This window comes from Gadus macrocephalus, chromosome 14 (genome assembly GCF_031168955.1).
Source record: "Gadus macrocephalus chromosome 14, ASM3116895v1".
Classification (NCBI taxonomy): Eukaryota; Metazoa; Chordata; class Actinopteri; order Gadiformes; family Gadidae; genus Gadus; species Gadus macrocephalus.
Window position 1 is genome coordinate 13,173,052 of NC_082395.1, and position 14,503 is coordinate 13,187,554.

The 14,503-nt window shown below is 43.0% G+C and overlaps 2 protein-coding genes across 2 annotated transcripts; both read right to left on the reverse strand.

Annotated features, from left to right (window-relative positions):
* Positions 1-2,269: 2,269 nt before the first annotated feature.
* On the reverse strand, positions 2,270-6,922 carry nsun3 (NOP2/Sun RNA methyltransferase 3). The gene is made up of 6 exons (XM_060072366.1): positions 6,664-6,922; positions 6,149-6,279; positions 4,819-5,615; positions 4,479-4,633; positions 3,929-4,050; positions 2,270-2,712 (listed from the first exon to the last, which is right to left on the reverse strand). Exons 1-6 carry the CDS (start codon positions 6,808-6,810, stop codon positions 2,436-2,438), a joined length of 1,629 nt encoding a protein of 542 aa, XP_059928349.1. The 5' UTR covers positions 6,811-6,922; the 3' UTR covers positions 2,270-2,435.
* A 1,563-nt stretch (positions 6,923-8,485) lies between these two features.
* On the reverse strand, positions 8,486-13,135 carry LOC132472651 (ATP synthase F(0) complex subunit C3, mitochondrial-like). The gene is made up of 5 exons (XM_060072383.1): positions 13,005-13,135; positions 12,640-12,729; positions 11,731-11,808; positions 10,702-10,883; positions 8,486-8,991 (listed from the first exon to the last, which is right to left on the reverse strand). The coding sequence occupies exons 2-5, from the start codon at positions 12,676-12,678 to the stop codon at positions 8,877-8,879; spliced, it is 414 nt and encodes a 137-aa protein (XP_059928366.1). The 5' UTR covers positions 12,679-12,729; positions 13,005-13,135; the 3' UTR covers positions 8,486-8,876.
* Between the last annotated feature and the right edge of the window lie 1,368 nt (positions 13,136-14,503).

The following is a 14,503-nucleotide window of genomic DNA, read 5'->3' on the forward strand; positions in this document are numbered from 1 at the left end:
CTCTACCTCCAGCTGTGTAATGCATTGTGAACCAGAGGAGTCAATAGTCCTCCATTATGGTGCTATACCACTGAGGGGAGCGCTTCAGATCCATGTTATCAAAAGCCAGCAGGGAACCTTGAAAGTGTTGTACACGGGGGCGTGCACGAGGAGGGGGCCTCCTGCTGGCGGGACATCTGCAGCCCCTCTCAATCGATATATTATTTGTTTGGACAACCAAACTTAATCCGGTAGTTTAGGGTATTAACTTGTCAGAATCTAACAGAAAACAGGTTTAACTATATGATACACATTGTTTTGTTATGGCCATGTTTGAGGACCAATTTTTTAATGTGATATTTGTTAAGTTAATTGCTAAGTTATGGGGTGGTGTACCCCCCTGTACCCTGTGCTCACTCCTGTGCTCGCCCTGACGACATCCACTGGGCTGTAAATCTGTGTTGGCTATGAACACGTGTAGATATTTCTGACAAGTATATCATTAGTTCATTTCCTTTGAGTCAGCGATAAAATGTGCGTGTCCATGTCCGACTGAACGCTCCTTGAGACTGTGGATTTTAGGCTAAGGAAGGATTGATTAGCACACAACTTGAGATGCGCTTGACTGGAACAAGTTGCATTTCATTTTTGAATCAGAAACGATCCCAGGTGCTTCTGGCTGCTTTCTGATGCTGAGAGGGCACATGCTGGGGGCCTGGGTCTTTGTGCTTGTGAAGGACCAACAGTTTTCAGGGCAACGTATCCAGATTCAATGCTGATTACACAAAATCATAGAACTTATCTAAATTAAATCTTTTCATCTGTTGATGCCCTGACAGACTCTAGCTACAGTAGATTCTGAGGAGGACCCCAGCAACGGGCCCCAGCCACAGTGCCTCTTTACAGGAGGGCCCCAGCGACGGGCCCCAGCCACAGTGCCTCTTTACAGGAGGGCCCCAGCCACAGTGCCTCTTTACAGCAGGGCCCCAGCCACAGTGCCTCTTTACAGGAGGGCCCCAGCCACAGTGCCTCTTTACAGCAGGGCCCCAGCCACAGTGCCTCTTTACAGGAGGGCCCCAGCCACAGTGCCTCTTTACAGGAGGGCCCCAGCCACAGTGCCTCTTTACAGGAGGGCCCCAGCCACAGTACCTCTTTACAGGAGGGCCCCAGCCACAGTGCCTCTTTACAGGAGGGCCCCAGCTACAATCTATCTTTACAGGAGGGCCCCAGCTTCAGTCCATTTTTACCAAAGGGCTTTAGCTACATTCCATCTTTACAAAAGGGCCCTAGTTTCGGTCCATCTATACCAAGGGCCAACATCGTTTTCACGTGAAGGGTCCCCCCTGAACCCCCCTATGCACCGGAATTGCCCGAAATGAGATGTGTGACGACATCAATGGGTCCACCTATAGACTTCACAAACTTCTGGCTTTAATCAAAAAGATTGACGAATAGACCTCTCACATCACAAGCTTGTGCTTTTCTTTCATTAATGACCTACTTTCCACCATGAAAACATTATTTGCTCCTGCAACACAACTAAACATTCCTGTGTAGTAAGACCACTACTCCCATCTGAACTAAGGGGACTGAGGAGGTGTGGGTGTGTGTTGTGATGGCGGAACATATTTGTGCTGATGAACAGAACCGGTACCCTGAAGGGACGTATGAGAGGAGGAAACGGGGGGAGGGATATCTCCCCTATGGTCCCTTTCTCTCCCCCCCCCGATCTCCGAGTGTGTCTGCTGTTCTTGTAATTCTCACTCTAATTTCCTCTCCTCCCGTCGTCAATAGCGGGGGATTTAATGATTACATCTGGCGGCGCCTTCTGCCCCCCTCCCCTCCTCCACCTGATTATGCAAAGCAGGCCTACATTCTGCACCTTTGAAGTGAAAGTGAGGCGTCTCACAGAATCCTTCCCTGAACACAGCGCACCATCGCAGGGTTCGCCACGAGGTCAATGCTACGGTTACCCTGGAGACCGCTAACTTGTCCCTACTTCAACATGCCTTTATGGTGCTAGTAGATGAAGTGCTCAAACCAGTAAGACAGACAGTCTGCTATACCTTTACTTTCACCCCCCCCCCCCCCCCCCTCAAAAAATGAAGAAAATAGAAAGTAGGACATTCAGTAAAGTAGTAGATAATTCTCTCGGTCGTTGTGGGTGAACTAAAAAAAAACGAAAAACCTGGGGGCGAGCCTAAGCTGCACAGAGCAATAGTCAAAGAAATGCAGAAGCCTCGGATTCAGCCTAAAATACCCAAAACTTTGAGGAACCGTGTAAAATATAGAACTTGAATAAATTATGTTTATTACGTCTATTATAAAATGACAAAAATACAACATATTTTCAAAATGAATAATTTAACTCACAATTTGCTAATTCTTTCGAAATGCCTCGAGCATAATCAAAGTGTTCATTGGCTTTTTAGTCTCTTGTGTGCACTCTGGGACAGTCAGCCTCGTCTTCTTATCCGACATAAGTACATGGGTCCCCAGGTGCGTCCGGGCGTCGGGACCACTAGCAGCCCACAGCGACCCCCGTGGTGGTGGGGCTGGATGAAGGTAAAGTGAGCCCATAAGGGTACGGCTAACTCCTCCCACAAGTCATCAAGGACCGCCTCTGGGCAGCTCTCCAGCACCGCCCCCACCACCTCTGCATTCTCATCAGTGGATAAGGTGCAGGTGGAGTAGACAACCACGCCCCCTGGGCGTACCGCAGTCAGAGCCGACCTGCAACACAGTCTTTTTAAAAAGCCTGACATTTCTCTGTACACAAGGGGGCAGCAAAGTGCTTTACAAATACAAAGTAAATCCGGAACTAGCGACTGAGTACTACTACTCCTACTACTCCTACTACTGTTACCCCTTTAAATTTGATAGCAAAATCTGTTTCTAAAAACGAGTGAAAATGTACCCAACAAAGATTCTCTTGGTTAAAATAAAAAGGTGTTCTGACATTTTAAACGGCAACTGGATGACAGAAAGGTTTGTCTTTTCTTTTTTATGAGCTTAAAATATTATTTGTTTAAACTAAAAACCTCAACTACACCAGCCTGTGTTATGGTCAAAAATAGTGTTCAACATATTGTCAACATATTTTCATGATTGCATCAGGGCTGAGCTACCTGAACACCTGCAGTCAGCGGGATTCTGTTTAAATTCCTGGGAGGATGGAAGTGGCAGGTAGCCCTAAAGGCGGCTGCATGCTTCAGCGTTGGCGTTACGTTGTTGCGCAAAATTTACTCAAAGCAATTCATGCTCCCTTTTAGGTTGCGCGTGTTGCCAAGCAATTCACCGCCAGAACAGTAGGTGGAGTAATATGTGGAGTAAAGTTTTTCGTTGAAGACGACCTCGAGAATGACGTCTTTGTCTGTGGGAGTCGTTGGTTTGTTTATGTGCCAGATCGTGTTCTCCCCATACACAGTGAATGATGGCAACAGACAGAGGAACAGGGGTGATGAAGTTGTTGATCATTGGGGTTGTATAAATGTGCATATCTCTCTACATTTTAAAACGACATAATGTGTTGGCAGCAAAGTTAACTTCACTTCACGTTAATGCTTTTGTATATGAGCCTGCCGGGTTCCATTCTATCAAACCACCCACCCTCCTTCCTCCTACGGAAAATCGTCCTTGCCTTCTGGCTTTTAAAAATGGCGGTATGAAAACAGGAAATGTGATACTCCAGACAGGAAGTAGTAACCAGACCAGCAGACCAATCACAGCCTTGCAGGCTGCGCGGCTCGCGTAAAAGCTTACGTAAAAAATGCAAGTCTAGAAAAATCGCCCGACGCACGCAAGACGTGAGAAGTCGCGCAAGGGGCGTGCAAGGGCCTTTTGTGCTTGCGCTTACGCTTACGGAACTGAGCATAAATCGGCCTTAAGGGAGTAGCTATGGATGGGGGCTGGGAGGTGGTGGTGGTGGTGCTAGGCAGGGTTGTGTTACCGTAGCAGCTGAACCTGAAGTTCAGGCAGTGAGGCTCTCTCTTTGAGTCGGAGCTCCCCCTGCTGGCGGTTTGAGGAGTAGAGCCAGCTCCTGTCGTTGGAACAAGGAGCGTCCACCAACACCTATTAGGGGCAGAAACATTAAATGGTGGATAAGGAATTACAGTGAAGGACTAGGTTTATAGTAACCCATAACATAAACTGGTGAAGCTCTACCATGTAATTAAACCAGATTGAAGGTTATATCGGATGGTTCTTTTCTATCACAGGGAAATAATCTTAAAGATAAAGGGTAAGGTCTCAAGGTTAAGTTTGGGTTATTATGGGAGACATGTTTGTGTTAAGGAAAGGGTTAGTTGAGGATCATAGGGGGGGATCAAAGGTGAGTTTGATTACTTCATGTCAACTTGAGTTTTGTTCATTCAATATGTCCCACTAACAAACTCTTGCTGGCCTTTCCTCATTGCTACCTGCTGGACACGACAGGGAAGTGCGACTACATGGAAGCCTAGCTCTTAAAAAAAACAGAAAAAAATAATTCTTCTGCCCACCTTATCGTACGTCCCCGCTTCACTCAACCCAAAAACACGACCGTCCTGATTGGACAGAATCACCCTTTTGCTAAGCGACCATGGAAGGAAGGACTCCAGGGTTTGGGCGAGCCATTCCTTCCTGTGCGGGTCCGACTCGTTACAGCAGAGCAACGCTACAGCCAATCACAAAGCAGCAGGGCAACCAGTCAGAACCCTGTCGTTATCATTTATAAAGTCGTCCGTAAGCAAAACATAGTAAAAAAACCAGATAGTAATCATTTCTAACAGTATTGTCCAACAGTATTGAACATTATAAGAATGTTAGAAAAAGTTGAAGCACAGCCCTCTGTTTGTGTACCTGGGTTGGCCGTCTGCATTATGGCCAGTGCTTTCCCTCCTGGGGCAGAGCAAAGGTCCAGCACCTTCTCACCATCTATGAGCTGCAGTGCCAGCACAGGTAGCAGGGAGGCAGCGTTGAGCAAGTAGTACTGCTTCAGCACACCACGCCAGTGGACCTGGGACGGGAAACGCACAGGCCGGGGATGGAGAAAACACTGTAGCAGGGAGGGAGAGGGGGAGGAAATGGGAAGAGAGGAGGTAGGTAGAGAGGAGGAGGGCGATGTGGAGGTAGAAGAGGGAGCGGAGAGAGAGGAGGAAGGGGACAAGGAGAGAGAGGAGGAGGTGGTGGCAGAAGAGGAGAAAGTGGAAGAGGGAGGGGAGGAGATGGTTGGACAAGAGGAGATGTTGGAGGAGGGACAAGAGGACAAGAGAGATGATGAGGAGGGTAAAGAAGAGGACAGAAAGGAGGAGGTGAAGTTTGAGAGATGGGAGGAGGAGGAGATGGCGAGGGTGTCTGTAAGAGGCCTCCGAGGGCTAGCTCCGAGGATGGCCTGTGGGTTCTGAACTGTCACGTGAGCGTCTGGTGTCACCGTAGAGACAGTCTTAGATTGAGTCTCAGTCGCATCTTCTCCTCTTCCTTGTTGCTTTGGCAACGTGATTGCTGGGGAACAAGTTTTTGGTAAAATGGGGCTGTGTGTCTGTGGCAAAAAGCTCGAGAAGCCTTTTGATTGGAGGAGGTTTGTGATGTCATTCAGAGTAGCGAAGCGGTTGAGCATGACACCGTACTGCCAGGAGTCTGGGTCCAAGAGTACAGACCTGCAGGAGACAGTTATATGTTAAAGTTAGAGCTATATCAGTACACCACTATTTATAATTACTTGAGGGAGCCATCTATCTCTAATCAGAAAGTCATATATATATATACATATACATATACATATATATATACACACACACACACACACACACACACACACACACACACACACACACACACACACACACACACACACACACACACACACACACACACACATATAATATATATAGAGAGAGAGATTAGGGAAAGAGCAGTATTTAATATCTCACTTTTACGTGTTACAATAAGACGAGTCCATCAATCCTTGCAAAGTACTAACCTAATCCTTCGCTATGAACATAGACTTGGCCATGTAGTTTGAACATCGACAATCATTTAGGATATTGATCATTTACACCTACACAACAGCCTTATGTTTCTTTTGAGTACCTCTCATGCGTCAGATTCATCTTTTAGAGATAAATTCCACTCGTTAACCCGGTACCAGTACAATAATAGTACAACAACACCTTCGGAACCAAAGGATTACCTTGCAGAAGGCCATACGTGTCCAAGTTCACGGCCATACTGTTCATCAAACCTGTCCAGCACGGGTTGACAGGGCGGCCTACTTATTTTATTCGGATTCTCATTCTTCTTTCCTTTGAGACCTTTGGGAGTCTGTTAATCAAAAACGTATAAAGACATAGTCCCATCTGAATACATTCATTTGTTGTGAAATTAGATGCAGCAGAACGTTGAGCAGGTTAACTTTGAGCACTACATAAACATTCTCAGGTTCTTAAGTGTATCAGATATGGACATGATAATTACCATATAAGCCCCGTTTGACTCTTGCTAAAGCCTAGCTCTATAAAGAACCGACAGAATTGTTGATGTTGTATCTTACAGCAGACAGTGACATACGCTCCAATTCTATAATTGGAGCGAGCAAAAAAAGAAAGAAAAGAGCTTGCTACAAACTTGGAATCAAAACCTACTGGTTCCAATGTGTATATTCGAAACATGAACGTAGAGTCCGTCTCTATAATGGTTATGCATTACCTTAGTTGAAGGTTGTTGTCCACTAAGCGTTGGAACCGAGTCAAAGGTTGAGGAACGAGACCGTATTTGCGTTATAATGTATGTTGTGTACAAGGTTACACACAACCTTGAATGTAACGTTTGTCTTGATACAACCTGCTTCAACATTCGTGGATAATATGTATTACATAACTAACTTCGATCGGTTTGTAGAACCATGGGATCCATGAAAGTAAAACTGGTGCGTTCCCCAAATGTGCTCTCCGTGCATAGGATTGGCTCCGAAGTATCAAAGGTTCCGGCTATAAATTACCACATTACCACATACACACTAAGCAGTATTCAACCAATGTTAATTTTTGTATTTACATGTATTACAACCCTACTCATTAATGCAGAATAGTTAGGAACTTTGTTCCACTATCCTGATGACCCTTTATATCAATGACCTAGTCTATGTCTCTGATGCCGTTCATAAAGTGTTATTTGCAGATGATACCAATTTGATCCTGTCTCACAAAAATATTCTTGACTTGCAGGAAGCTGCAAACATGGAGCTGTTGAAAGTGGACACTTGGTTTAAGTGCAACAAATTATCACTAAATATCAATAAATCAAACCAGTAATGTGGAAAATACATGTCTCTCAATCAATGGCCATTGAAAGAGTGAAATCAACAAAGTTTTTGGGTGTAGAAATTAATGAATTTGTCAATTTCAAAAGGCACATTGATCAATTATTAAATAAACTTTCCAAATATGGACTATTTTTCAAAATAAGACATTTCCTCCCACTTTCAGCGCTCCTTACACTTTATAAATCTGTTTGAACCCCACATCACCTACTGCAATATCATCTGGTGCAATACATTTCCTAGTCATCTCTTAAAGTTAGTCCCTTCAGAAGAGAATTATACGTGCAATATCCTGGTCAAAATTCAATGCTTCAACAGCCTCATTGTTCCACTCATATGGTCTCCTCAAGCTTCCTGAAATCAACACCTATAACAATGCATGCACAATGTAACAGGTGGCATATAATATAAACACCTGCCTATGTTAGCTTGTACCTATCTCTCGTCCACTGCACACACACTATACCAGGAAGAAACATTTGATAACTGGCAAAGTAAGAAAACTGAAGACCACAGATATGGAATAAGCTTGAAGGCTTCATAAAAATGTCGTAGGCCTTCTTGGATTTTTTTTAAAACAGAAGTTGTTATCCTCTTACATATGACTAATAGGGTGGTGGAATGGATGTTTACGACCTAGTGTTGTCAGTATGTCTGTGAGATGTATGTGTCGTGTTCTCTGTGGAAGTGTGTGCCTGGGATGAGGCTATGGATGTGTGGATGCGTGGTGTATGTATGCATTATATTGTGCTCTTGTATTGTCCTGCACCTTAGCATGATGAATGAATAAATAGATGTAAAAACAAAGTCGAGAAACGCTGAGCTTAATGAAACAACAGGCAAATGCACTGTGACGCTACGGGAATGTAGTCAAGTCAGTCCACCTGCGATAAGCAGCTGATTCTGAACGAATTCCTCTTCAAGATGGACGTATTCTAACGCATTTTTAGTCAATGAAATGTTAACACTACAGTTTATAATTGACCATTTAATTTCACACATTTTAGGGGAAGCCGAGCTTCCCTTGCAGCATTAGAGAAATCGCCACTGGTATATTATTATATTGGAAAACCCTAGATGGCTTATTATTTAAAAAACACATGGGTATACAAGGTCAACAGTTAAAATGACCCCATGTAACCTACTTTACAATTTGCAAACAAATTCCCAAAGCACAAAATGAACGTTGATGTACACAAACCCAACAACTTTCAAATGATTGAAATACATTTATTTTAGTGTGTTATATTCCATTTTCTTTTAACAACAAAGGTACAATAAACAATGCCATTATAAATCCACCAGTTTAAAAACAGCCAGCACTACAGACAGAGAGACATGAGTGGGTCCATGATTCATTCTCAATGACTTGGATCAGTCTAGCCTTTACTAGGATCCTAGTCTAGTTGAAACTAGGACTAGTATCATAGTTTAAATTAACCTACAGTAGTGGCTGCTGTGTGTGTCATAGTCATATATACACATACATACATACATTACATACATATATATATATATGATGAGTATATTCAAGTGCTGCTCTGGTAGTCATGATGACGGTATGGACCAATAGTAGAGGTTGTTGTGGAAGAGGATTTGTTTACATGGCGAAGAGGATGAGGAAAGCCACCATCAGACAGAAGAGACCCATGGCTTCAGAGAGAGCAAAGCCCAAGATTGCATAGGAGAACAGCTGCTGCTTCAAAGATGGGTTCCTGGAGAGAAAAAGAGAACAAGATCACCAGGGAGTGGACTTCAGGATGCTACTACTGACTCATCATGTCCTGTAAAGGGCAACTTGTATTCCTGGTTAATTTATGTGGGAAAAGCAGTAAACCCATGCCAATCCATTTTAAAACTCAGTTATTTTATATTGCAACATGCAGACCAGAAAAAAAAAAAAAATATATATATTAAGTGAGGACACTTGAGACAAAACAAACACCATAGTTGATGGCATGTAAAATCACAATGTTCAGAAAGTTGGCCCATGAGAAAACGCTCCTTCTTACTGTACGTCCACACCAGAAGCTCATAAAGTTTCACTGCGAATATTTCTGTTCGCTTTGGTCGCTCATGATGTACAATTCAAAAGTGCCTGCCGGTGTTCCCTGGGATCCACGCAAGCGAAGAGCGTCTACATTCCGATTGGCTGTCAGTGTGTTGCCGCTGAAACGCGTCATAGTAATTTGTAGGGCTGGCCCGAATGCCATTTTTCAGGCTTCGAATACTCGTTGGCTTTTCCGAGCGAATATTCGAATACTCGTTCCAGAAAAACACACCATCAAAAACAACATTAATCCCTATATACCCTCTGGAACCGATTTTGATAGTATCTTCATATTTAGTTGAAGATTTAATAGCTTTTGAGCGTTAATTAGTAGGCCTAAGTAAGTTGGAGTTACTTAGTTTTTCCCCGTGGAAGCGAACAGCTGTTGTTCCGTTCCAAATCAGCTGTCCTCTGCCATCTCAGCCCTTGCGGTAGCTTTTCAATTCATTCTGGAACGTTCATCTTTTCAGGGAATTTGTACAATAAATCCATAACAAATACCGAATATTGATTGTCTTATGTGTCCATATTATATCCATTATATTGACCGGGTATTCGCAAGACGCTCACGCTCTGCAGCAAGCCAGTCACAGTTGATTGCCGCGGCGCTGTACAGCGAACGTAAACAAACAACTAAGCTAAGGTTAGCATTTCACTAAGCATTTATTTTCCTCCCGAGATCCCGCTAATGTTGTTATAAAGTAAAGGGAAACAAGATATCTATTCTTCCTCCACCTCTCTCGCTTCTCTGCTTGGTGTCGCTTATATTTTGCCTCCCTCGCTCTGGTAACGTCACGTAGGCATACGTGTAACAATGAAGCTCCGAATACTGATTTATGCTTCGAATACAAATTTTCCGAACAAGTATTCGAATATTCGAATAATTCGGGCCAGCCCTAGTAATTTGCATAAAGTTCAACAGTTTTCAACTTTTTTTGGACGCTCTGGTCGCTCAACTTTGGCCGCTGGTAGCGTTGGTCGCTTTGGTCCCTTTGGTCGCTCTTGCCCATAGAAAGTGAATGACTTCCGGCGATTTGGTAGCTCAATTCGCTTCTGGTGTGGACGTACAGTTAGAGGAAAGACCAGCCAAACTTAGGATGTTCAACATGTCATATCAGGCAGAACTAAGCAAGTGGGAGACGTGTTAGAGAGATGTGTTAAAAGTTTAAAAATCCTATGAATGCTCGACGCTGTGATTCTACTTGCTGTTCCCTGTAGCTCTTGCATTTCTCTTACCATAAGCCATTGCATGCCCAGTTTCAATTCTGTACTCATTCGCCCTGCATTCATCAACTGAGGACCCCAACCTGCACGTTGCTCACTAATGACAACTTTTAGAACAAAACTACAGCAACCACAGAAAAAAAAAAGTTACCTGGCATATCCGATGATGAGACTGCCGAACACAGTGCCGATCCCGGCGCCGGACCCGGCGACGCCCACTGTGGCAGCGCCTGCTCCGATAAACTTAGCAGCAGTGTCAATGTCCCGGCTCACTGCGCTGGTCTGGAGGCCACGGAGCGCCACCTGCTGCTGGGAGGCCAGGAACGAGGGAGCCTGGGGAACGCAACCAATCCTGGTCAGAATGAAGATAGAACTACTATGGCACTGGCCGACACTCTGGCTATTGAACACGTGCATGTTATGTTCATGTTTTCACTTGGCCTTAATGTGTTAAATGGTTGAACGGCCCATTCAAGGCCCTGATATACTTCCAACTGAATTTTAATTTGCTTGGTTGCAAAGGCTGTGGAACATCTGCCGAATACTACAGAAAATGACAACTTTTCATTGGATTGCTCTGGATTTGCCATTTCCGCTGCTTCACCGAATCTGATTGGTGTGTGCGTGGCGCACGTGTCCTAGCTTGGGTGTAAAAACACTGGCTCTGATTGGCTACCATGAAACATGACTCTGCCTTAGCCAATCATAATTGCTTATCTCATAGTTAACCCACCCGGTCTCCTCACTAGCAATTTGTGTTTGGAGCCAGAGGTGTGTTCGGATTACGCAGTTTATACAATCAATTCATAGTAACGCACCGGATTTAACGTACCGTAACAGTAACGGCGTTGTAACAACGGAAACAGTAATTATTTAGATTACCCCGTTACTGAAAAAATAACTGCGTTACCTTATGCCGTTCTTTTAAACTGCCTTATTACAAACACTGACAGCTTATAAACATTAGTCCTATAAAACACGCAGCCAGTGGAATATATGCAAACTCAACGTGTTGGGTCATTTTTATATTAGTGACTGCAGAGAACAGACAGATAACTGTTGTTATACTGGAAGATGTCGGAGTCAAGGGCAGATGATAAAATGCTTGTCGTCAACTGACAAGCCTTTGCTTGCTTGTCACTAACGTGTCCCTCCCATCCCAGTACAGAGCAAAACCTACCTCCACGCTGCCAGCATCGCGTCCTGACACCACATTAGCAGCGAGGGGTCTGTAGAGAGCACGCGCTCCAGCACGCAACTGTAGTCAGGGAACACGGAGCATAAAGAAGGATGGAATTATTGACCCGTTTCAAGCGCGCGGCTCAAGATAATAGATAAAAAAATAAGTAAATTAAGGCAATATAAAACAGGATCAGATGACGACTTGATTATATTAAGTACAATGTATATAGATAGATACAAATTAAGATAGAATCATTATACATTAAAAGTTACATGAAGTTATTGACTTCGACATAGAATATCAACACATTGGATCTCAAGATAAGGGTCCTTAAAATGGCCAGCAGATATACCTGCTGGCTCTGCTGCAGAAGCCAGAGGATTAAGGGACATGACCTTTGATTTATCCCATAGGGTAGGGAAAGTACCAGTGTGAGGGAAAGGGACAAGCCTATGTCTGGCCTTAAGGGATAAAAATCTGTTTTTCATTAGTCCTGAAATACACGCAGTCAGTGGTAAATAAGCCACTGACTGCAATGTGAAAAACGCTTATACAGGAAGATGTAGGAGTCAAGGGCAGATGATATGAGAGCTTGTAATTAATTTTACAAATCAGTAGCCAATTTAAAGACTATTGCATATGCAGCATACATCTTTAAAAGGTAAAACCATGATCAGATATCTGATCATGTGTTATCAGGCTTGTCCTGCTCATAGAGGACAGTCGGGCTGCTAGCTGTGGACTTGACATTGCTGGAGAACTCACCTCAGGTAGATAGAGGACAGAATGCCATTACATGAGATTTGACTTCATTACGTGGAAAAATCTAGCAACATTTAACTGAAGAATGACAAAAAGAGCGCTTTCATTCATCAATTCAGTCATTTATTATATTATTCTACTCACCAGTGAAGGGGTGGAGACGAATTTAGCACAGGCGTACATAATGATGGGATAAAGTGTTCCAATACACAGACACGACTACCTCGAGTTAATCTGTGGAAAGATAATTAGAAAACTGAGAACATTGTAGATTATGCTTTCATGGGAGTGCTAACTTACATTTTAGAAAATAGAGCGAGCCAAACTAAGGTCATGTCTGGCTACACATGGAGGTAGATTTGACTGAAAAATAGGTAATAATAATAGAAACATGCTTTTAGAAATGGAATAACATCACATATAACACAATTGTCATCGTTGTTAGACTTTGACAATGCCCAGAAATTATAAATTAAAGATGATAATGAGCGGAGAGGTTTTGCACTTACCAGACTGTGCCAGAGGTCGGACGGTAAAGGACTGCGCGTGCTCAAGAGAAACGACAACTTCCGGGTTTTAGACGGCATGGCTAAACCAATCAACGCGTTTCTTTCATTCAGCTGTCAAACCGTTGTTTCAACAAATTTTATTTTTATTTTACTTATTTGTTTATTTGACAGGAAGAATGCATATTAATAATAAATTTTGTAAATATGCCATATTTAGCCAGAAGGCTAGATTCCATCTGCAGTCCTTGGCAGATGTAACAATAGGCTCCCTAAAAAGCAAATAACAAATTACAGGAAGAAATATATATTTTTTAAATTAACGAAGATAAAAGCAACCGACAAAACATTAATTATAACCACATAACAATATTCAGTAGTTCAAGACTTAAGATATATAAAGCATGCAGGACAAACAAGAGTCAGCATCAGACAAATACAAATAATAAGGTAGACTAGGACCTATAGCAACATCAGATGTGTTCATCGAGGCAGTAGCCCACCAAAGCAGACAGTACGTGCACAACAAACAAACAAAGAGTCGAAACGACAAATATGAAGCGGCACATGAGAGAAATAGAACGAGCTATGCAGAAGCATGCAACCAGCATGTAAATTAAAAGACGCAGTACAAATTCACAGACACGCTGACACAAGGATGCAAGAGCAGGCGGATACAATTTAGTGCTGGCAGGTCATGTTATCAATTACCTACTGTTTCAGTTTGAAACTGAGTTTCTCTGGTCTCTTTGATGAAAGCTTCCTTCTCACACACACACACACACACACACACACACACACACACACACACACACACACACACACACACACACACACACACACACACACACACACACACACACACACACACACACACACACACACACACTCACTCACTCGCGCACACAGTAAGGTGAATTGAATGAAGACTCTTTTCGTTTTGAAGTTTGAATCTAAATCAGTCAAATCAGACTCATCCCTTTAATTAAAATGAGGGAGCTGAAATAGCCTCTCACTGTTACCAAGAAGACCACAGGGTGCCTGCCAGGTGGTTTTCTTAATTAGTTAATTGGTTGCATCTGGTGCGTTTCACTTAAAAGGGAACCGGACAGTACATTTGTTTGTGTCTGTTTTTGAGGTCTGTTGTGACTTATTTAACATCTCTTCCAGTTTCACAGGTTAAAGACTTTTTGAAGTAAAGAGGAGCATCTCATCTGAACCTGATGTGAGTAGTATTGTGTGGCGAAGCACAACTGCAGTGACTTGTATGTTGAATATAAATCACTGATAATGTGTGAAGGAAATCAGAGATTGTGGTGGTTTAACTCTCATTTGAAATTTAAATAATGACTCTACCTGAAAGTAACATTTTAGAGACTATACATTCAAACTTGTCAAAGTAAGAGGTTAATCACTCTTGATTAATGACAGTCAAATAATTATTTAAAAGTTGGATGATCCCAAAAGCCCTGAATTTGTATTGTCATTCATTTATCTGATTT